The 23,717-nt window shown below is 38.0% G+C and overlaps 1 protein-coding gene across 3 annotated transcripts in view; it reads right to left on the reverse strand.

Annotated features, from left to right (window-relative positions):
- DNAH11 (dynein axonemal heavy chain 11) overlaps positions 1–23,717 on the reverse strand; it is a 278,938-nt gene that overhangs the window by 166,815 nt on the left and 88,406 nt on the right. For all 3 annotated transcript variants that reach the window (XM_081287176.1, XM_081287175.1, XM_081287177.1), the window contains 9 exons: positions 23,398–23,543; positions 20,397–20,513; positions 14,874–15,012; positions 11,571–11,663; positions 9,797–9,991; positions 8,888–8,965; positions 6,942–7,074; positions 4,536–4,663; positions 3,371–3,519 (listed from right to left, as the gene is read on the reverse strand). In XM_081287176.1, the coding sequence (XP_081143302.1) occupies positions 3,371–3,519; positions 4,536–4,663; positions 6,942–7,074; positions 8,888–8,965; positions 9,797–9,991; positions 11,571–11,663; positions 14,874–15,012; positions 20,397–20,513; positions 23,398–23,543 (1,178 nt within the window). The remainder of the gene's footprint in view (positions 1–3,370; positions 3,520–4,535; positions 4,664–6,941; positions 7,075–8,887; positions 8,966–9,796; positions 9,992–11,570; positions 11,664–14,873; positions 15,013–20,396; positions 20,514–23,397; positions 23,544–23,717) is intronic.

Raw genomic sequence — 23,717 nt, forward strand, 5'->3', positions numbered from 1 at the left:
AAAATGATTATTACGTAACATTAAGAATAAATTTCTTAGGTGTGTTAATTATATTGTAGAAGGCTATCTTGGCTTTTAGGAGATAAATGCTGAAGTACTTAGGGATGAAGTATCTTAATATCTCCAACTTACTTTCAGATATTTCTGCAAATATTAGTAAAACATATTTCTATATCTATGAGAGGGGGAGGGGGAGGGAGGGGGAGACAGAGAGGAAGAGGGAGGGGGATATCAGCCACAGAGAAAGCAAATGTAAAATGGTAACAAGTGGTGACTGTAGGAATGAGGTTCTGTGGTTGTACCTTGCACCTTTTCAATTTTTCTATAGTTTTGAATACTTGGAAACAAAAAATTGGGGAAAAGTGAGACCCTAGATATTAGTTTGGAAAGCTAGGTTAATAAATATAATTGATCTCAGAAGTTAAGTGGATACTAAATGAATTAATACATGCAAAGTTGTCACATTATGATATTAAAATAAGGTACTAAACTATCCATAATTATGGAGTGAAAAAATACCCTAACCCTGAAATAGCCATTTTCTGGTGGCTTACTGAAATGTTCTGGCAATGGGAGGTAAAAATATCCTTTAGAGAAGATTCCCATTGTTTTCGAAAGTAACTAGGCTAGACTCTTAGTCACACACATGAAAATTAAAACCTACCCATTCATTTGCGACAAGACAAAAACTCTAAAAAAGTAAAGTCTAATGGTGAAGAGGGAGCTCTTTACCTCTAAGAATACACATTGGACACCTCTATCAGAAACCTGGGACTTTGATGTACTGGATAAAAGTCCTTTTTTAAATGGGATTTAGACCAAGCTTTTGTCAGCACAAAACTCCACACAATGTGATTGGAAGACCTAGGCTTTGTGAAGGTCACTGTGGAAATCAGACCACACCAGTAGGGGTGGGGGACTCCCCTGAAGGAAGTGAAAGCTACCACCAGCACAGACAGCCCAAGGTCTCTGTGTGGGAGAGTCAAGGGACTCCTTCAGCCAGCACAGAAGCAACTCCAAGAGGTGCTTTTAGACATCTAAAAACCACTCCTGCCCCTGCCACATTCAGTGAAACTCTGTTAAAACAGAAGAGCCTGGACATGGTTCTACTTTGCTATCGAATTAAAAGAGAAGACTTTCGTGAGCAAATCAGTATAAGGAGGAGCATGTTAGGTGGCATCTGGCAGGAAGCAGAGGTCATCCTCAAGTGAGGATGACAGGGAAGGATCCAGGAGGGTGCTGGAGTAGAGAAACTGGAAGGGAGAATGCTAGGTCCTGGGTGTGTTGCAGTGTGGATCTGGAATGTCCCCCAAGGGCCCTTGTGCTAAAGACTCACTTCCCAGCCTGTGGTGCGACTGGGAGGAGGTGGGACCTTTAAGACTTAGTGGGGGTCCAGTGGGAAGTTTTAGGGCATTGGGGGCATGCCCTTGAAGAAGACTGGGGTCTCTTTCTTTCTTTGGCATCCTGGCCATGAGGTGAGCAGTTCTGCTCCACCACATGTCGCCTGATGCACTGCTCACCACAGGATGAAAAAGCTCAGGGGCCAATAGATTAAGGACGAACCTCTGCAACCATGAGTCAAACAAACCTTCTCTTTTCTGTTTTTTTTTTTTTATTTTGGGGGAGGATGCTTACCAGGGATTGAACTCAGGGGCACTCAACCACTGAGCCACATCCCCAGCCCTATTTTATATTTTGTTTAGAGATAGGGTCTCACCGAGTTGCTTAGTGCCTTGCTATTGCTGAGGCTGGCTTTGAACTCGCTATCCTCCTGTCTCAGCCTCTGGGATTACAGGCATGTGCCACCATGCCTGGCTCCACACCTTCTCTTTTCATAAGCTGAAATTTGTTACAGTGACATAAAACTGACTACCACAGGGTGATAATAAGGAATGGGTACTGCACCTGTGCCTGCTGGGTCATGAGATTAGAGGTCTACCAGAACCTGGAGTGAAGGCACCTCATGGAGAAATTCAAGAGCAGCCGTGACCTGCAGTTAAGGGACACAGTATCCTAATGTGACCCTGCAGTGAGGGAGCCCAGGAAATAAATAGCCTGACCTCACCCTCCTCTCTTCCTCTCATTTCCTGCCAGGGCTCCTCATTGGCCAAATAAACCAGAAGCCAGAGGGCAAGAAGCCCAGTGATGTAGTTCATGTGGGACAGCTTCCCAGGGCACAGAGCAAGCAGAAGAGAAGGGAGAGTATGTCTGTAAAGGAACACAGAAGGTATCTGACACAGTACATGTGCCAGGTAGCACATGGTTACCTGCAGAATTCAGTAGTTCCTACAATGCAGAGTGGAACTGCTGCAGGTGACAAGTGACAACCAGCACAAACTGGAAAGTTTAAGTATTTGAAAAGTAAGCAAGTGGGCACAAAAACTGGCCCCTAATCAAAGCATTTCCACTGCTCATATATGCATATTATGTGCACAAACACATATATGCCCATTAATTTACTTATATTTAAGTGCATCACATAAGCTGTTATTTATTCATTAATCCAACAAATATTTACTGAGTTTGTAACATCCAAGGTGTGTGGACAAGGCAATGTTCAAGTAACACTGATAAAGACATCCAGGGACTAATTTAAAGCCATCTAGTGAGCCTTAAATTTAATTGTTAATATCGTCTCCAAAATCATAATATTTAGCTTTTGTAACCTAAGATTGATTTAAAAAATGAAAATGGAACTTGTGTTGACATTCTCCAAAGTAGATATGCAAATGTAAGCACATGGAAACATGCTCTATATCACTAATCATTAGAGAAATGCAAATCGAAATGATAATAAGATACCACCTCCCACCAATTAGCATGGCTACTAAAAGGAAAGATGAAGAAAAAAAAAAGTATTAGTATTGGTGAGAATGCAGAGAAATTGGATACAGTTTTCTTGTGCATTGTGGGAAGGAACGTGGAATGGTGCAGCCCCTGTGGAAAACAGTATGAAAGGTTCTGAAAAAAATTAAAAACAGAATTCACATATGATCCAGCAATTCTACTTCTGGGTATGTACCTAAAAGAATTGGAAATTACATTGGTGAAATAAACCCACCACAAGAGGACAAATGGTATATGATTCCATTTACATGAGATACCTGCAATAGTCAAATTCAGAGACAAAGAATGAAGGCTGCCTGGAGCTAAGGAGAGGGAGGAATGTGAGTTGTTGCTTAATGGTTACAGAGTTTCAGTTTGAGAAGCTGAAAAATATCCTGTGGATGGATGGTGGTGATGGTTACACAACAAGGTCAATGTACTTAACAACCCTGATCTCACTGTATACTTAACAACAGTAAATTTTATGGTAAGTATATATATATTTTTTTTGCCATAACAAAAAATAAATTAAAGAAAGACTCACGGATTCCAGCCCAAATCTTGTGGGTTCACATACAGAATACCAGCTCTAGAGACAGTTGCTGGGGTCGCTGTCCTCAAGTGATGTATCTCAAACAGAAGCCTCATGGAGGGAGTGAGGGCCACCCGCTCATTGCTGGCCAGGGTCAGCACCTGGAATGAGCCGCACAGCAGTCAACACTGGCAAACTGTCATCGGGAGCAAGAGAAATGGCTGCCAAATTACCTTCTACAACCAAAGGGAAGAGCCAAGGGCTGCAAGCTTAGCATCCCCAGTTAGAAGCACATCAGAATCAAGACCTAAGTTCATCTCTGAGGTGGTCTGACTGACCCTCAAGGAATAAGATTGCCTAAATGGACTTGTAAAGGCCAACCTTTAAATAACTACAGTAATTATTACCAAGAAAAATGTAAGTTGACATGATCAGCCTGAAGACCAAAAAAAAAAAAAAAAATCTCTAGAATCTGAAACCCCACAGTTATTCATTGTCCTACAGAAACTCATGCTGGTATAATGACCTCAGACCTGTGTGTTCTGATGAACAAGGTATTGGTTCAGAAAGCAGTAACCACTATTAACAGAAGGTGGTTACTAATTCTATTCTGGAGAAATGATGGCTACTGATTTCTCCATCCTGTCCCCAAGAATAGAGTTCATATTGCTTAACTGCTATTTCACAGGCCAGTTCTATCACGTTTGGCTTTTGCTGGGATACCGATTAACCTTGGCAATATGCTTGGGGAACATTTAAATACAGTCTGTAAGTAAAAGGAACTAGCTAATTTCAATAGCTAACTTCACCTATTATCATATGGCACAAACTCATTCTTTTATACTCTTAAGTACTCTATATTTAACCAAAGATCATGTAAGATATAATAATGTATACCTAGCTCTTAGAAACTGGTGAAATGTGAAACTAAATCTTACATATATATCTAACTCTTGTTAAAGGCAGTTAAATTTGTAGTGATAAGGAGAATGTGTTAAATTTTTGTGAAATTAAGAGAAATATGAGAAAAATATCATTTATCAAAATAGTGATTACATGAGGAGAGCACTGGATTAACGAGTGCAAGGTGGAATTAACATCGACAAGTGACTAGAACTCTTGGTATTCTCAAGAGCTGTGTTTGTTTTTTTAAAGACGGACACTGCAGTATACTCACTTTGTTATCATCCATGACCGTATTTAGTGATTCAATCCACGTGGGGTCAATATCTCCATCCAGGACTATCCACTTTGGACCATCATGTATGAGATTTGCTTGTTCTCGAAGAATGAATGAGAAGAGACCTATAAAGTAAGGGTAAACACTGCTAATAGATAATGGAGTTGAGTGCTGCGTATTTCTAAAATAAATTTGTATTATTTCTCCAGGAAACATTGATATTAGCTGTATAAAAACAATTTTCCTGCTTTTTTCTTGTGGGCAATGTATAACACACTTTGTGCTACATGTGGACTTCAGATCCAATTCTACCATTTACTAAAGAGCAACTTTCACCTCCTGGGGAGGAGACCTTACCTTCTATGACTGAGCTTTGCCGGATGTCAAACATAGATAACATTACTTTCCTTCAAGGACAGTTGTGGGAATTTAGAGAAGGAACCACTCATAATACGCAAAACTTGGACTAAATGAAGACCACCCTTTCCCATGCACATATTTCAGTCTCTGTTTTACATTACATTTTAGTTTTAACATCTTTCTCTACTTTTGAAACAGTATTTAAAGGGCATAATTCTAAAGCTAAAAAAGCACTCAGAAGTACCTCTTTGACATATTTGGTCACTACTTCACAAGAATGTACAGATAAAAAACATTTTAAACCCATGGTCCTCTTTGCCATTATGACATATCTGTTGTGTGTTGCCCAGCATGTTTAATAACTGCTGACTTTTCAAACTCAAGTGTATAATACCAGGATGAACAATCCTGCGCTAGTGCATGCGTGTGATGTGTGTCCTCTGGGAAGTATTTTATGTAAAAGTAAGTGACAGCATCTAGTAGAACCTGCCACCAGGATTTATACAGAACCCAGCAAACTTTTCTAATAGTCCCTGATTTGAACAGCTTCCACAGATTTTCCAAAAAAAACAGAACATGGTTTTCTCCCTGGCATCGTCTTTTATAAAAAGAAACTAGGTCTGGCACAGTGGTGTATGCCTGTGATCCCAGGTACTTGGGGGTGGCAGAGTATTGAGGCAGGAGGATGGCAAGTGTAAGGCCAGCCTGAGCAACTTAGCAATACCCTGTCTCTAAAGGTAGATCAGTGGTAGAGTGCCCCTGGGTTGTTTAATTCCCAGTATTATTAAAAAAAAAAAAAAAAGGCAAAGCAGCAGCAGCAGCTAAGCTAAAAGTAAAAATGGTCCTAGAGATGAAGAAAGGAGCATATACAAGATAGGAAGATGAAGAATGACAGTGTGTCCTACTTTACATTAGGTCATCAGGAAAGTTTTCTCTAATGTGATATTCAGTGAGACGCTGAAATAATCTAAGGGAGCGAGCCATGCAGACATTCAGAGAAAGAACACTAGGGACGGCAGGAGCATCAAGTACCAAGGCCTGTGATGGGAAGATGCATGGAACAGCCAAGAGACTAGGACTGATGATTACAGTAAGTGACGTGCAATGTGCAGGAAATAAAGTCAGAGATGGCGGGGGGGTACCCAATCACCAGGCTATGGGAAAAGATTGGATTCTAAGGGTGATGGGCACCCACTGGAAACTGTAGCCAACAAGTAACAACTTGGAGTGACCCTCTGACATCCATAGGAAAGATGTGCTGAGGGAGACTGTAGAACTGTAGAGCCTTGACTATGTGACATCATGGAGGAGGTGAGAAGGACTGGAATTCTATAAATATCTATATTTTAAGGTAATGCCCAGAGGATCTGTTGTGAGCTTCAATAGAGTGAGAGGACCTCAAGGACAACTCCAAGGTTAGTGTGCTTCCTGAAATGGGAAGATATGAGATTTTAACCAGAGCATCTGCTTGTTTACAGATATAGGCAGCACCCCTGATCCAAAATGCTCAGGACCAAAAGTAGTTCAGATTTCAGATTTTTCTGGATTTGGGGATATTTGCACAGGCTTGACCAATTAGGCAACCTTAATCCAAAAATCTGAAGCAGAAACATGCTCAAAAGGTTTCAGATTTCAGACCATTTCTGATTCTGGATTTGAGGGCAGGAAACATGCACCTTTGACTCCTGTCTCTGGCACCTAAAATAACACCTGTCTGATCCTTAGTTGGCATCTTCTATCAGGTACTTTGTTTCCTGAAGCATTTGTGTTGGCTTCTCTCCTAGTTTACAAGGAGCTCTTACATCAATGACGTAATATAAAACACCCAGCTCTTGGTACAAATCTGCTGAATGCAAATAATTTACTTGTTCAAATCTGGCTTTAATTTATATGTTACAAAGCTGTGGGGCTCTACAATATTTCCAATAATGCCAACACACAAACAGTAAATCTTTAACTATGACTAAAATTGGCTTGTTCTGAAAAATGGCTTTCTGGGTAGAAAAAAAAATTTAGCACTTCAAAAGGGGAAATACTACTTGCCATCTTTCCATTCTCGGGTAGCATGATGTATGAAACCAAAGAGTTCATCTGTTGTCACAGCTTTAGGGTTTAAGTCATTCCAAACGGGTTTCTGTTTCATGTTGACATATGTTCGGTTCAGTGTTCTCAAAATCTGAGGGGAGGAAAGAGGAGCCAAGAAAATGAATACTAACGTAAGCCAAACGGAAAAGATTTCCAAAGGGTTTTCCTTATTCACTATATGTTACCAGATATCCTGTGTACAAAGATTGAGAATGGTGGAAAAATGGACACATGGTGCATTTCCAACTTGACAAGTTTAATCCCACAAACCTATAGGGAGACAGTCAGTTCACCTGATTCTTTATCATTTAGACTAGAGAAAGTCACTATCATTTGAGATTACCACCCATGGTGCAAAATGAAGGACTCTATGTAAGTAAGTATTCATGTTCATGTTTATAAAATCATCCTGCCAGAATTATTTAAATCAGTTATTCCTCAAATTTAGCCCATACCATGACTTCCCAGAGGATATTAAAACAGATTGTTGGGCCCAGAGTTTCTAATTGGATAGGTATATATAAGGTGGTAATTTGCATGTCCAGCAAGGGCCCAGGTGATGCCCATGATGCTGGTCTGGACATACTTGAATGACTCAGTGACCCAGAGCAGTGATCCTTTAGAGGAAGTTGTCTTGACTTGTGGGGGAAAATGAATTAAGCTACTGGGCTTTTAGTGATTAGAGGGCCAAGATGCAGCTAAACACCTCACAATGCCTTGTACAGTCCCCTACAATGAAGACTTATCCAGTCTAGGATGTTACTAGGGCTAATGATTAAAAAAAAATCCTGCACTAGCAAATGAGAAAAAGAAGCTTAAGGATATAAACTTATAGAATAGATGCTTAGAATGTGTCTGCTTAATTAAAGGTCACCTTAACCCAAACATTTGCCCCAGCTGTCCCTTTTGCTTTCTCCAAAAATCCATAGCTTTTGTTTTAAATACTTATCATCATGACCTACTCCTAGGGGTTTTGAAAGACTGATAAACAATTGCCCAGTACCTTAGAATGGTAAGTTACTAAACAGCATAGCCCCAAGCTTCAGTGATCTTGTTTTATCAGCTTAAGTACATGTTGAACTGAATAGGTAAAGACTAGATGAAAGAAATTAAATGCCTTAGGAATAGTAAGCTTATATTTTTAGAAACCATTAATCTACTGGAAATTATAGAATTTAATTTTATCCTTCCATGAACCATGGCCTACATCTGAAACTTACTCTAACAAAATAATGATAGGCCTATCAGTTATCTACTTTGATATTTGAATTATTACATTTATCACTAGAAAAACCTCCATACAGAGCCTCCCTTTGCAATTGTTCCACTTTGCATTCAAGTTGAAGGACTTGCAAGTTCTATATACACCCATGCTCTAAAACTCCAATGCCCATTCTGATTATTTTTAGTTGTTGGCTACCAAATATGTTTATACCCAGGCATCCTGAATTAAAATGCATGTGGTTCTGCCCATACTGTCTGCCAACCAAGAAAATAAGTATGCTGCCAGGATTGTCAGTAAGGCCAAACAAAATCAAGCAGTGAACTAAAAATGGAGGATAACAATGCCTATAGCATATCAACACCACGTAGAGAAAATAACATGTAGTATACCTAGCACAGCACATGATAGGAATAAACAAAAAAAAGTATGTGTTCCTTTGATAAAAGGAATCTAGGTGTGAGTACATAATTAAAGCTACGTGGAGGGTAGCAGTCCTCTCACCTGGAAAGTCCCACCTTCCATCTCAGACTGCTTTTCCTAGGTGAATGAAATGCTCTATTTGTTTATGCCCTCTCCTGATATAAGGGAAGATAGTGTCAATTGATTGAACAGCAACAAAAAAAAAATTTTTTTTGAAAGTGTCTTCCCAGGCTGCAAGTTCTCGGGCCATTTACTGTACCTTACTCTTTCCTGTGCCTGCGTTTCCAACCACAAAGACAGAATGCCGCAAGGTCAACAGTTCCTCAAGCTGGACTACCTGCAGGCCAAACAGACGGTCACTGGTTTCCTTTCATGAGTTGGTGACAAAAAGACAATCTACCCTGTTTTTGCCTATTTTTTTTTCCCTTACAACACAAGCCGGCCTCCACTGATGACATTATGTTCAAAGAAAATTAAAATAGATCACAAGTCCAAAGTATCATTTCTTCTGGATCTCCCATGGAGAATATAGGAGTAAATAAATTAAACCATTTCTTAATTGATTACATGGTACTACTCTTCATAAAGCTTTGAACAAAAATAGTCTACAGCCAATCATTGCATACTGAGTAATGATTTATATCCCATAAAATATCTAAAATGGATATCATGTATATTATACATATTATATATGTATGATAATGTCCAGGCAATTACTAAACCCAAGTTGATCATGCCCACACACAAGACTTTGGTAAGCCAGATAATAACTTCCTAGGTTATTTTTGTGCTTGTTGACATTCCTCCCCCATTAAAAGAAAGCACCAATGATTTTATTGCCAATGTTCCCTAAAATGGAGGAGAGAGGGAATAAAATAAATTTTTGGTGCATGTCACTAAGATGTTTTATAAATGGAAAGTATGCTTACATTTTGAACCACAACTTCATCATCTCTGCGTTTATACCTTCTTTCTGAATGGAACTACTAAAATGTTTACTTAGATTTACTTTAGTTAAGATTGTCATATTAAAATGCTTGGGAGTATTTATTAAGACCATATTGAGGCCAGGGTAATATAAGTTAATGTTCTGGATAAGCATCACTGAAGCAGTGATTTGCACTGCGAATCCCGACGACTGCCACAAAAAGCAAAATGCTCCTTTTACTTTGAGGATGAAGCTCTCCTCTGGCTGCAGGCGAAGCTCCAGGGTGGACTGCCTGACCATCTGTTCAAAGTGTGGCTTTCTTCTCCGGGGCACCTCCAGGGCTGGAAAAAGGTCCCCGATCAGGCCCAGAAACACTGGGACGTCATCGGTCACTACTTTAGGCATATTGAAGTCTCTCAGTGCTCGCATAAGTACCTAGGTAGGAAAACAGAAAGACAATGTAGTACATTTCAACAAGCAGCAGAAAGGGTTTACCATGAAGAAACAGTAAGTATTTGAGGAGACAGATATGTTCAACCCGATTTAAACATTACACAATGCATACATGTATTGAAACATCAAAGGTCACCCCACTAATAGGTAAGATTTTTATGCTTTTATTTACCAATTAAAATTAATTTTTGAAAAAGCCAATACAGCTGGGCATGCCTGTAATCCCAGCAACTCAGGAGGCTGAGGCAGGAGGATTGCAAATCGGAGGCTAGGCTCAGCAACTAGGTAGACCCTATCTCAAAGTAAAAAACAAAAATGTGCTGGAGATGTAGCTCAGGGGTAGAGTCCCCCTGAGTTCCATCCCCTGCCACTGACTACTTACAATGTCTAACAAACACCTAATAAGCTAAAGATGCTCCTTAAAACCCTGGCATCTGAAATGGGAGGTGTTGATACTGTTCTAAATAGAGGGCATCCTATCTATGAGAAGGTAAAGTGCTTTTAAGTCAACATAACAGAATATGAGAAGGTTCAACTGATAGTAGGCATAAGCTTCAGGACAATCCAGCAATGAGCCCTGTTCCTTCCCTGCCAACACTCTGTTCTGCCTTCAGCAAGCAAAGAGCCTGCTCTCCTTCATCCCTAAATTCCAGATTGTAAATTAAACCTGTCAGATTAATTTGTTCCAAGTACTCTGAGATATCAGGATGATAATCTCAAACATTTTTAGTTTAGTGTTTAGTTCTCTATTGGCTGAAAACCCAAAAAGGTTTTAGATTTTAAAAGCAGTCACTCAAACATCAGGATATCTTTGTGATGAGCATTCTATCAACAATAACCACAAAGCAGGAGAACAAAAAGAACAAAGAAAATGTGGACTAAACCTGAACTCTGACTAAGAGAAATACTAGCATATAAAAGGGCATATAATAAATACACCTTAATACAAAAAGAAACTCACAGATTGGGTCTAGTTTTTTGTCTACTTCTAAAGCCATGCTTCATGGACACACAGACATGGACATCCACTACACTCAGTACTTCATGGAAAGAACGTTTTCAGTGTGGCTTTGAACAACCCCCCTGCATTGGAGCTAGGCAACCGTCTTTCCTGCTTCCTACCCATTTAACATCCCATGCAATGGATGCAATTTCTCCCATTAGGTTGTAACTTCACTGACTTTTCAGAATTAATATCCCAACTCAATTAATCAGGTTTCCTTAGTTTCCTCAAAGGAAATCAAACAGAGATTACTGAATCACTTGATTATAACTGTCAAAATACTTTTTGTGGTTGATATTTCAAAAGTACTTAGAAAATCACATTTTCTTTCCCAGAATCGTATCTCCACATTCAAGAACACTTGTGACCTCTTATAAGAAATGCCAGTCCTTAAAATATACTGCATTAAGAATATATGTTAGGTTTTTAAATTTTTTTTTTTTATTTTTTATTATTTTAAAGTCAGCTATGCCTGCCTCACCACCCAGGTATAGACTTTCATTTCTATGAAGACATTCAGTTACTCACTCAAGAAAATCATATTAGTACTTGCTGTACCTGATCTTCAGGTCTATTTTTATCTCCTCGTTTCAGAGAGCCGGCTACAACCAAGACAGATTTAATAGCACGAAGTCCCCAGTCATAATGATCCTAAAATCAAAGCAGAGGTATATATAGTCAAGAATTGAGAGAGGGAATAAGATTCTCATTCCATGGGCTAGGGTTGTGGCTCATTGGTGGAGCATTTGCCTAGCGTGTGTGAGGCCCTGGGTTCGATCCTTAGCACCACCTAAAGATAAATGAATAAAGGTTTTGTGTCCATCTACGACTAAAAAAAAAAAAGAAAGAAAAGATTCTCATTCCAGAAATAAAAGCTGAAAGTTAAGAGAGTTCAAGTAAGTGCATGCTTTAATGAATCAAAATATCTTTTTTTTTTTTTTTTTGCCTTTCTGAAACAGTGGAAATCGTGTTTCAGTGGTGAGTGTCCAGCTTCTTTCCCATTTTCCTGCCTCTGTCGGCAAATCTTTCCACAGCACTTATCTGCAGTTTTTGCCCCCAGCTCCATCCACCTCCTATACTCTTCTCTTTCAATAAACCTGCCAATGTGGGAGCTTGATTCTTCCCTCCAACCATAAGCACATCTCTCCAGCTGCGCACTGAGGACCCTGCTGTTCTACCCTTCCCTGGCCCTCTATGTCTAATTGTCCTACTTATCCCTTTATCACTTAGACACCACTGTGCTGATACTGGCACTAAATATAATATTATATATTATATTTATATTGTTTAGCTATATTGTTAAAATTCAATGATAAACCAGTTCCTCTGGTTGTCCCTGATGAAGGCCCCTCCCACAGGCTCTGAGATCCTAGAGGACAGAGATGTATCTTATTCACTTTATTTTCCTCTAGGTTCCAACAGAGTGCCTGGCACAGGGGAGGTGCTCAGTAAAGATGTGCTAAATAAACTTGGTTCAAATGTAGTTGATTTCACAGGACTGACCTTCTCTTCCTTGCCCAACTCTAATCCACATAGTAAAACCCTTCTCTCAAACGTTTCTCAGCTAGGCCTCGCCTTCTGAATCTCAAAATCAATATCTGCAAAGAGGCAGAAACACGTCCATCTACTTCACAAGAGGCTGTAGGAGTAAAATGAGTTAACATGCGTATAAATGCTTTGTGGGCTGTGGAACAGTACGTACATGCATAAATATGCCATTTAATCCATTAGCAGATAACAAAATCAATTCAGTAGGTCTTGACCATTGTTTTGTTGGTAATAAAACAGACACAGTGGAATGAAAAGACACCAGAGTGCAATGCAAGTACGAAGGGCAAGCAGTGTTTGGTGAAAATTCTCAGTCCTCTTGTTCCTGTGCGTGCATCCTGAGTCAACAGAAAAAGGTCTCCCCCCCACCACTGTGGTTCATGATAAAAGTAATTTTAAAGTCACTGACATGGAAGTAGAGTCGGTTTTGAGAAGCGAAGAAGAGGAGAAGAACCAGAGTTTGGAGAGTAAGAAGGTCACGGGGAGGGCTAAATCCTTACAGGAACAATATTAAAGGGAGACTGTAAAAGACATTCTGGACAAATTTAAGAGGACTTGGTGACCCTCCTAAACATTTAAACATTGTAAACAACTGCCAAAATCATCTTTGCTGTCTCCATTATATTATTCCTTTGGTTCAAAAATGTCCATTGATTCTTCTCCCAAGTCCATCCCTGCAGCTTGGAACGGCACCTATGAGCTATGGGCCTCACTCAGCTCTCCTGTCCTGGCCAGACTTCTTTTCTCTTATCTCATTTACAACATTTCTCCTAACTTCTGTGTTTTATCTTTACTCCCAACACCTTCCTCTTAAATTATAGACAGACTTTAAAAGAATGAAATTCAAACAATGCCCCCATTTGTTTGCCATTGACCTTGGACAGGTGACTTGACTTAGTTTCCTCATCTGTAAAACAAGCTTAACGCTACCCACACTCAAGTTTTGTGAAGATTTTGAAAGGTAGAAATGGCATTTTGTTCAATAAATATTGGTTCCTCTTTCCAGTGAAAACTGATAATCTTTCATTCTCTATTTCCTCTTCTTCATGTAACTAAATCTCCTAAGTTCTTTGAAACAAAAAATACGGGTGATGGTTTCACTTGTTTTGCATACTACTCCTTCATCAGCAGCAGTAATAAGCCCATTACCTGGATGCAACAGATGCTCACTAAATGTTTACATACGACTACTGAGAATGAACATGGTTTCAATTCCATGTTTGCTGGGTTCAGTTACATTTTTTTCTTCTGAATTTTCCTGTTATGAAATTTTTAACAGGCTTATTGCTAGAAAAAGATTATAAGAAAATGAAAATACCAATAATCTTACTACCCAGAGACAATGATTAAAAATCACAATGCATTTTCCAGCCATTTCATATGTGGAGAAAATACACAATACAACATAAAATAAAAGACACATGTAAATTTGAGATCGCTTTGAGTTTGGTATGCTGTTTTTGCATTTAACGATGTTGTAAATATTTTTCTGTTATGAAATTTTATGGGTTTCCTGGAAAAATATAAATTCATAGTTAAGAGAATGACGTAACTTTATTCCTCAGGTTCCATATCTCACTCTGACAGTGGGCAAGTTAAAACGAATACTTTGGAGAGTACAAGTAACTCTAATTGCAATTGGTATTTTAATATTTTCATTCTATAACAGTTACAAATTGATATCACCAGGAATTAACAAAAGGTCATGGAAGGCCAAAAGTCAAAGGTGATCACAAGGCCAAATTTTAAAATGTTGATGCTGACATGTATAAATTTTGTGGCACATCAGCAACTTTAATGAACCTACAAGAAGCTCATGACTAGAGAGTAGAGAAGGAATTGTACAGCAAAGTTAAAACACACACACACACACACACACACACACACACACACTCAACTTCAATAAAGGATTACCAACAAAGAAGAAAACCTTTAACATTTCTTTAGAAAATCAATATCACCTCACTCTTAGGACCCTCCCACCTTCTCCCACTAAAAAGTGATATTCTTAGCAAGAAAGAGAAGCAACATAAGTTTACCTTTATGATTACAGCATTGATAATACCTGAAGAAAAACAAATGGCCTATTGATTTTAAAACTATTAAGTACAAATAAGGCATTAGAACACTAAAACACCTTAACATTTTTTCAGGAAAAAAATAAATTTTGTAAAATATGATTTTCAAAATTCTATGTAACATACAGAACCATTCCTAAGTGTGATTTGAATGTTAAATTACCCAACATCCATATTTCCAAAGCTGTTTTAATGGGATGTAAAAACCAAGGAAAAGTAACAAAAGACCCTTCACCTGCTTGGACAGGAGCTCCTTGCAGAGTGTGTACAATGAAATGAACTTTCGGGCTAATGAGCGTGCGTCCACAAAACCTTCGGCAACTAACATGATTTCACAGATCAGCTCGATGTCAGGGGCCACCATGGCACAGGGTCTAAAATATAAACATGAAATTTAGTTTTAAAATGTGATAAGGTCATGAGTCCAAGTTGCTTAAATCAAGTGATTAATCTGTACCAACATTCTCACCACTCCTAAGCAGATCACAATTACCTCTGTCAATCACAGCTACAAGACCCTTCCATTCAACTAAAAAACATCCACTAGTGACTGGTTACCTAGGAAAAGATGTAAAGTCAGAAATGGAAAAGTCTGGATGAAGGAGTCTTAAAAAAAAATCAATGGATATAGTCTATAAACTCCTTTTTGTTTTGTTTTGTTTTTGTTTTTTATCTGCTTTATTTGGTGCTGGGGATGACACACAGGGTATTCAGCATGCTAAGGAGGCACCCTACCACAGAGCTGCTCAAGTTCTTCCAGTAGGTTTACCAGCCTGGTGTTTGTCACTGCAAAAAAGAACAACAGTGGATAATCTATGAGAGGCCAGCTTTACCAGTGGCTAGTGGTGTGCTGGCAAAGAGGGAATGATCATCCATCCCCAAAACAGTGCTAGCTAATTTCCACAGATAAATCCCTTCTCCATGGCTGCTTTCAATCTAGCCTTCCATCCCTAAACATCATGCTGAGAGATGTGCTGTAGGTCAGCACTATACAGACACCACAACTAACCTTTAGAGCATAACCATTAGTAAAATAATCATGAAGTCACGAGTTGAGTATTTGTGATCTTTGCTGTGATATAATTTATTTAATCAAGAGTTGATATTGCTGGGCACGTTGGCACACACCTGTAATCCCAGCAGCTCAGGAGGCTGAGACAGGAGGGTGGCAAGTTCAAAGTCAGCCTCAGCAAAAGTGAGGCACTAAGCAACTCAGTAAGACGCTGACTCTAAATAAATACAAAATAGGACTGAGAATGTGGCTCAGTGGTTGAGTGCCCCAAGTTCAATCCCTGATACCAAAAAAAAAAAAATAATAGAGTTCATAAAATTTATCTTTTGTCAGCAGCTAAACCAGCGGCTCATACAATTTGTGAACATTTAACCATCAGCTCTCAAAAACTTATATAAACCATCTTTAGCACAACACTGCCTGGGGCCAGCCTGGAGAGACTTTTGAAGATGAAAGTCTAGAAAAACATAGCTTTAAATTCACCTGGTTTTGGAGGGGTCTTCCAAAAAGTCTTTCCTAAAGATAGTTGCCAGTAATAGCAACGTGAAAAAACATGCTGTTCAATTAAATCTAGGCACAAAGAAGGAGCAAGAACAAATGAGCCCATTATTTTAGAGTTTTAAAACTACATCACAATTAAAAATTACAAACTCAAGGAAGAATTTGTGGACTTTTTTTTAGAAACAACATTCTTGTCTTTTCTATTTGGCAGATTATTAATTACTTTTTTGGAAATGTTGTAGAATATCAAGCTAGGATCTAGTTAGAAATAAATCTTGCTTATAAACAAAAAAACTACATCGCAGTATTTATCTACCTGTTTTGATAAATATAATTACAGTCTACCTTATGCACATCACATTATCCTAGACATTCCCCAGGATTTATTTCTTAGGTTATGGAACATTTCATGTATCTAAGCTGATCCCCCACTTTTCCTCACATTATTACTATTCATCATATGATAGAGGAAATAAAGATAAAAAGTAAACAGGGGAGAGAAAAGACCAGCAATATTTACATAATTTAAGCTCAAATTAATATAGATATTGATTTACTTTTATGGTGTTGGTTATTGAACCCATGATCCCATGCATGCTAACCATGCACTCTACCACTGAGCTACATCCCTACCCACAGATAACATTTACTGAGCACTTACTCCATGCTATATTAGGGTATTAAATTTACCCTTCCACTTAATTCTCACAATACTATCAGGCAGCTACTCCTCTTACATGCATTTACAGAAGTACAGACTGACATCTCCCAAAGTACCATGTGCTGGCCTGAGGCCACGTGTTGGTAAATGGTGGAATCAGGAGATTCCTAGGACCCAAACATACAATCTCTACTCATAAATAATGCTTTCTCCACCCATTATCTTCTTTAGATTTTACTGATACTAAAAAATGCTGCCATGTCTAATTCCTTAAACAAGACTTATGAACACATCATTAAACAGTTTCAAATTTTGAGACTCAGATAAAGAAACACATGAGATAAATTGGGTCATAAATATTTTAAAAACCTGCAAAGTTGAAAAATTTTCACACAAAACTTTCCCTAAGGGGCTGGGGTTGTGGCTCAGTGGCAGATAATGTGCCTCACATGCATGAGGCACTGGGTTCCATCCTCAGCACCATATGAAAATAAATAAATAACTTTCCCTAAGCATAAGATAGAGGCATACCTGTTTTATTATTTTTTAGGTGTTCTGTAATTATTACATTTCATTTCTAGGAGAGTTTATCTAGAATTTTTTTTGAGAGACTATAAAGTATTATATTATAAAATTACTATGTAAGAGAAAGCTGTTATTATGAGAAAATAAAAACGTTCAGTATAGGATGTTAGAATATTTGATTAACTATTAGGGAGAAGGATTATTTAAATATTCACTTCATATTACCTACCAAAATAAGTTCTCATTAGATGAATTACATTGAAAAACATGAAAAGATTAGGAAATTCATCACACATACATGTGACTGAGTATTTTAGTAAGCACAAAGTTTCCTGGACTCTTTTTGAAATTAAATAGAGAAAACTATGCAAATAAAAAAATAGAAAATTCAAATGAAATATGGTTAAATATTTAGATGAGTGTGAAGGCAAATTTTAAATTAAAAAAAAAATGAAGAAAATCACACTAAATACTACAGAGGTTCTTACAACATTATGTAAAGTAGTATTTTATTTTGAAGGCACACTAAATAAAAGACACATATTGTTAACCCTAAGAACTCCTGAAAAATAAAACTGGTATGCTTCCATCTTATCCTTAGGGAAAAAGAGAAAGAAGACAAATTACACACATCAGACATGGAATTTAGGACATCACTATAAATAGTGAAAGAGTAACTTGAACAAATGTATTCCAACACATTTGATAATCTAGACAAAAAATTCCTTACAAGATATAGATTATTAAAACTCATTCAAGAAAAAAATTAAACCCTCAATTGCTTCATATGTTTTAAAAAATTCAATTATTAAAAAGATTCCCATGAAGAAAACTCTAGGTCCAGATGGCTTCACTGATTAATTCTATCAAATAATTATGGACTAAATAGTAATAATCCTAGACAAAGTCTTAAAAAAATAGAGAACATTTGCCAGCTAATTTCATGATATTAGCATCATTGTGATGCCAAAACCAGACAAAGATTATAAGAAAGAACACTACAGACCAATATTTCTCTTATCATAGTTTTTTTTTTTTTTTTTTCTCCTCAGTACTAGGGATTGAACCCAGGTCCTGACACATGCCAGGCAAGCAATCTACCACTGAGCTCCAGCCCCAGTCTCATAGCATAGATTTAAAAAAAAAAAAAATCTTAACAAAACAGCAACATATTGAATCAGCAATACATGTAAAAAATAACACCTGACCAAGAGGGGTTTATCCCAGGAATGCAATACTGAAGGACTTTAGCATTGGAAAATTAATCTAATTCAGCACATTAACAGAATAAAGGGGAAAAAACACGAAAACTACAAAACACTCTTCACTTGTAGAAGAAAACAATTAAAAAATTTTGCAAGCGTGTGCTAGGCAGTTTACTGAGTATAACATAAAAAAAATAAATTGATAAATTTATTAAATTTAATCATTAAGACAAAAGCCTAGACACAAAAATAAGAGAAAATTTTTTCAATGTGTCTATCGAATGAAGGAATTTTATATAGAATACAGTACTTCACAAAAGATGGTACAAGGGTGGCCAGTAAGTCCATGAAAAAATGTTCATCATTAGAATGCATGGAAATGCCAACTAAACCCACAGTGACACACCACTACATATCTATTAGATTGGCAAACTCTAAAAAGACTGATCATATCAAGTTTTGACAAGAACGTAAAGTGACTGGAATTCTCAGGTATTAATGGTGAGGTTGCAAAATGGCACAATCCCTTTTGCAATGAGACTGCAGATTTTAAAAAGTAAAACACACATTCGCCATACAAGGCAGCAATTCCATTCTTAGCTATTTACCCAAAAGAAATAAAAACATGCATTCATGCAAAGATTTACATCAATGTTCCTATCAGCTTTATTTATAATAGCCCCAAACTAAATGCATGTCTATCAACTGAATGAATAACAAATTGTAATAGGATAATAGGTATGTAAGAGCATACCAATCAGCACCAAAGTACTGGGAAGCTCAATGATGGGGTGAATCTCAAAACCATAATAATCAAAGAAAGATGCCAGATATAAGTGAGTACATACTGTCTAGGTTCGTTTGTATCAAAGAAAGCTATTTAATCTATAATCATAAAGAACAGGTCTGAAGTATGTGCATGTGTTGGGGGGTAACTTTAGAGACATGAGAACTTCAGGGGGGTATGTGAAGTACCTTTGGCATCTTGACTGCCATAGTGCTCACCAACTACGTGCTTAAATGGGAGCATATCATTGCATTAAATTATACCTGAAAAAGATGATTTAAAAAGATAAGTGAATTATAATGGAACCAGATGTAGTGGCATAGATTCCCTTATAGACTGCTGGCAAAGATATTCCTTGGCAGAGTGTTTTTAGAAAGCAAGTCATCAATAGGCATTCACCTAGTAATTCTACATTTAGCAATTTATTCTGGGATAATTATCAGAAATAAGAATATTTTTTATGTGAATAGATATTTATAGACTACTTTGTAATCATAAAAATCTAAAAGAAAAAAAAAAAAAACCTCTACATGTCAGACAGTAAGGAATGGTTTCAAAACCACAGACAAGCCATGAGAGGGACATTTTTAAAGCTACATTAAATGATACTTTCAAAGAACCTTCAAAAATATAAAATACATATCTTAGAAATGTCAAATGAAGAGAACTAAATAAAAATCATGCTTACTATAATTTCTTAGTACAATACAATGTAAACTTGAAAAAACCCCACAACAATCATTATTTTGGGTGGTGATTCTAAGATTTTTTTTCTTTATTCTTTTCCATATTTCCCAAATATTTCATAATATGTGAAAATTATAATAAAACATAAAAAAGTAGTTAAACTTACCAAACAACTTTGAAATATTGATTTTGAATCCTGGTTTCCTAATTTATAAGCATTAATTTACCATGAGGAAAATTTTTATTACAAAGGGATCCCCAAGAAATACTGAGTTTTCCACAGGAATTCTCAAGTAAAAACAAATCACTTAACAGTGCAAGCCAACAACGTTAGGTGGCATGAGTGTACCAGATGCTAAGTTGCAAAGCATAACACTTGCCTGAAAAGAGCTTTGAGATTTTCTGGTAATTCTGTTCGACCAGCATATCCTGGGTTCATAGTAATAAATATTCCAACTGATGGCTTCAGTGTGATAGCTTCTCCAAGAAATACAAATCTACCATAAAAAGAATGCCGACGGAATTAAATGTGCTCATTGAATATGAACGTGCATTGACAAATGCAAAACACTGCAAAATGCAAATTATCATTAGGAGGCTGTGTATTCTGTGTGATTTCTTTAAAATTCATAAGCATACATATTTTGAATATGTTTTGAAGCATGTTTATTAAAAAATATCCTCCCTTCCCCCAGAGGAATTGCCAATATGAGAAGTACTCTTTTTTTATCTTAGCATACCATAGTGTCCTAGAATACGCAAACAAGGGCTGGACTGTTTTAACACTGAATCAAAGGGGAGAGCATTTTTGCCTTCAATGTGGGCTGCAGTCCGTGAGTGGGATACGCATAGATGGAAATTCTCCATGTCGAGAGGAGAAAGGGGCTCCCTGCTCAGTCTTTGTCTATTTGCTCACGGCTCTCTTCCTTTCTCCCTATTTATTCAATGAACATCTACTGATATTACTGAGAGGTAAAACGGCATGATGGTTATGACAGCTAGCTCTAGAGCCAGACTGTGAATATTCAGAATGCAACTGTATCACTTTAGGCATGTTAATTATCCTCTCTATGCTCCAATTCCTTCCTCTAATAATAAAAGATGATAAAAATATGACCCATCGTATTTCATTATGTGAGAAGTTAAAAGAGATTATGAACGTGTCTGGTTAAGACCACACTGATTAGGAAATGGTAAATGCTCAACAGATGTTAGCTATGACCATTGCTATCATTATCACCTGAAAGCATAGAGAATCAATGATTTTCAGAAAAATTTGCAAGGGCCCCATTAGGCTGTTGATGGCCAGGGTAATGGAATGGTAAAGAGCTATAAGAGCCAAATTGAGAGACGAGTCGAAAAAAATTTTCAGATGGATTAGGGAGACAAAATGCAAGGCTGTCTGAACAAGATCTCCGGCTGAAAAAGAGGAGGGCTCAAGCATTGTGGAGCTGGACCTTTAACCCAGAACAGGGAGGGAAAAGATCTGGAGGAAAACCCCACCATGTTTAGAACTCACAGTATATTATCTACTGGATAATTAAAAGCAGGTCGATTTCTGCATAGTCAAGGTAAACATGGAGAAGTCTTCATATCCTAGGTGCAGGCAAGGGAAGGCAGACAGGGCTGCTCAGAGAGTGGAAGAGAAGTAGCTATTGCCACATCTCACCCCCTACCTAGCAGGGACAGCCACCAGCCAAAGGTGTGGACCTCTACAAAGTGGGCCACAAGATACTGCAAGTTGTGTGGTCCAGGCATGCTTCCATCTCTTAAATCCTTCCTTGAGGGCAAAGGGAATTTCATCAACTCATCAAACAATGGAAGAGCCTCCAGACTGCAGGTGGCCAGCCTAAGGATCAAGGGACACAACTCCAAAATGTGGACATGGGAGACTCCCAGAAAGTGTGGCTGGGAATCTTCAGAAATCACTGCATGGTCAGTTACATAAATTTCCACAACAAAGGAGGGCCTCAAATGGCATCTGGGTTTCATCTAATAAGATTTTCACCATGGAGAAGTCTTCATATCCCAGGTGTCACGCAAGAACTAATAAAATATGGCTGGGGATCAAAGAGAAAAGAGATGAACTTCTCTAATATGGCATTAGGGTAGGGGCAGGTAAAACAACAGGCATATAAACATAGGAAACTGGTGTCTCAGGCCCACATAGGGAAAAAACAGAAGTTTTCTAGAAGATGGAATCATCTGGATGTGTCCACTGATAAGCTGAATACTTCTAGAACAGGTTCATAGTTCTAATGGGCAAGATAATCCTTCATCAATGGGGAGATTAAAGATGCCGTCATGCACAAGATAGCTAACTGAGCAAAACACCCTTAAAAAATGAGAGGGATAGATCAGCCAAATAAATGAGGTTGCATTTGTATAAAAACAAAAACAGGAGTTTATAAAGAGAACCAGAATTGTGCTATGTGCTATAGTCTGTTTCTCATACTAAGCCATCACACCCTAATTGCCAGCTGTTTTGCCAACTGGATCATGGCATCACATACAGGAAGTGGTTCCATTTTGGATATATGTGAATAGTTTTTTGCCCCAAGTTACTGAAAGAACTTTGAGTTTTCATCTACTGGGATGGGGCAACTAACCAAACAGAGGGTGGTGAAAAGTCCAAGATTTTGATTTCAGACAAATTAAACATGAGAGGCTTCTGAGACATCAAACTGAGTCCTGAGGTGCCCCAACAAGCAGCAGTTTTCATAAGTCTAGAGATGAGGGACAGGAGGGTAGCCAGGTGGGAGGGAGCTGGCAACATGGAGATAGTTTCTGAAAACCAAAGCGCTAGATGAAATCACCAAAGGAGAAAATACAGAAACAGGAAAGAAGTTCAAAGACTAAGCCCTGTGATACTCAATATTAATAGCTCAGAAAATAAAAACAATAAAACACAATAGCTAGCTTTACTGTGGAAGACACTATGTGGAAGACACTTGCCCCAGTGCTGTCCACTGAATCACCACAGTGATCTATAAGGTGGATGCTAAACTTTTCCCCATCTTATAGGTGAGATGCAGCCAGGAGGCCAGAGGAAAGTGGGAGGTGTGGCGTCCTGCAAACCCCATGAAGAAGTGAATCACACAGTAGGGAGTCAGATGCTTCCTGCAAAGTCAAGAAAGAGGATGGAGAACTAATCAAAAGATTTAGCATCACAGAAGTCGTTCTTTAGAGATTCAAGAAACATGATAGGATTTTATTGTATTCAACACGATAAACCACTAATAAAATGGGAGAATATGAAAAATAATTCTTCAAAATTAACTATTTTCTTATTTCATACAACAGAGAGGTGGAGTTACCTGCATTTTTCCATGTCACTTTTTCTTTTTGAAATGAGAGAGAAAAAAGCCGTGTGGCACTCACCTCTGTTTCCTGTTTCTGATGGCATCGTGGATCATTTTCACTTGCACTGCCACCACGGACAGGACCTCCACAGCAATGCGATTGAACTCATCAAAGCAGCCCCATGCTCCTGTCTGCACCAACCCCTTGTAGACATTTCCTATGGACTAAATGACAACATGAAGCATTCAGAGTTGCGCTGAAGGAGATTTCAAGCATTTATAGGTCGAGTCTTCCCAATCTTCAAATCAAAATGTTGCAAAACCCCCAAATGTTTTAGTGCCAACATGATGCAACAAGTAGAAAATTCTATGCCATGAAACTATTTCATGCACAAAAAT

Source organism: Spermophilus citellus (genome assembly GCF_964194105.1).
Source record: "Spermophilus citellus genome assembly, chromosome: 3".
Taxonomy (NCBI): domain Eukaryota; kingdom Metazoa; phylum Chordata; class Mammalia; order Rodentia; family Sciuridae; genus Spermophilus; species Spermophilus citellus.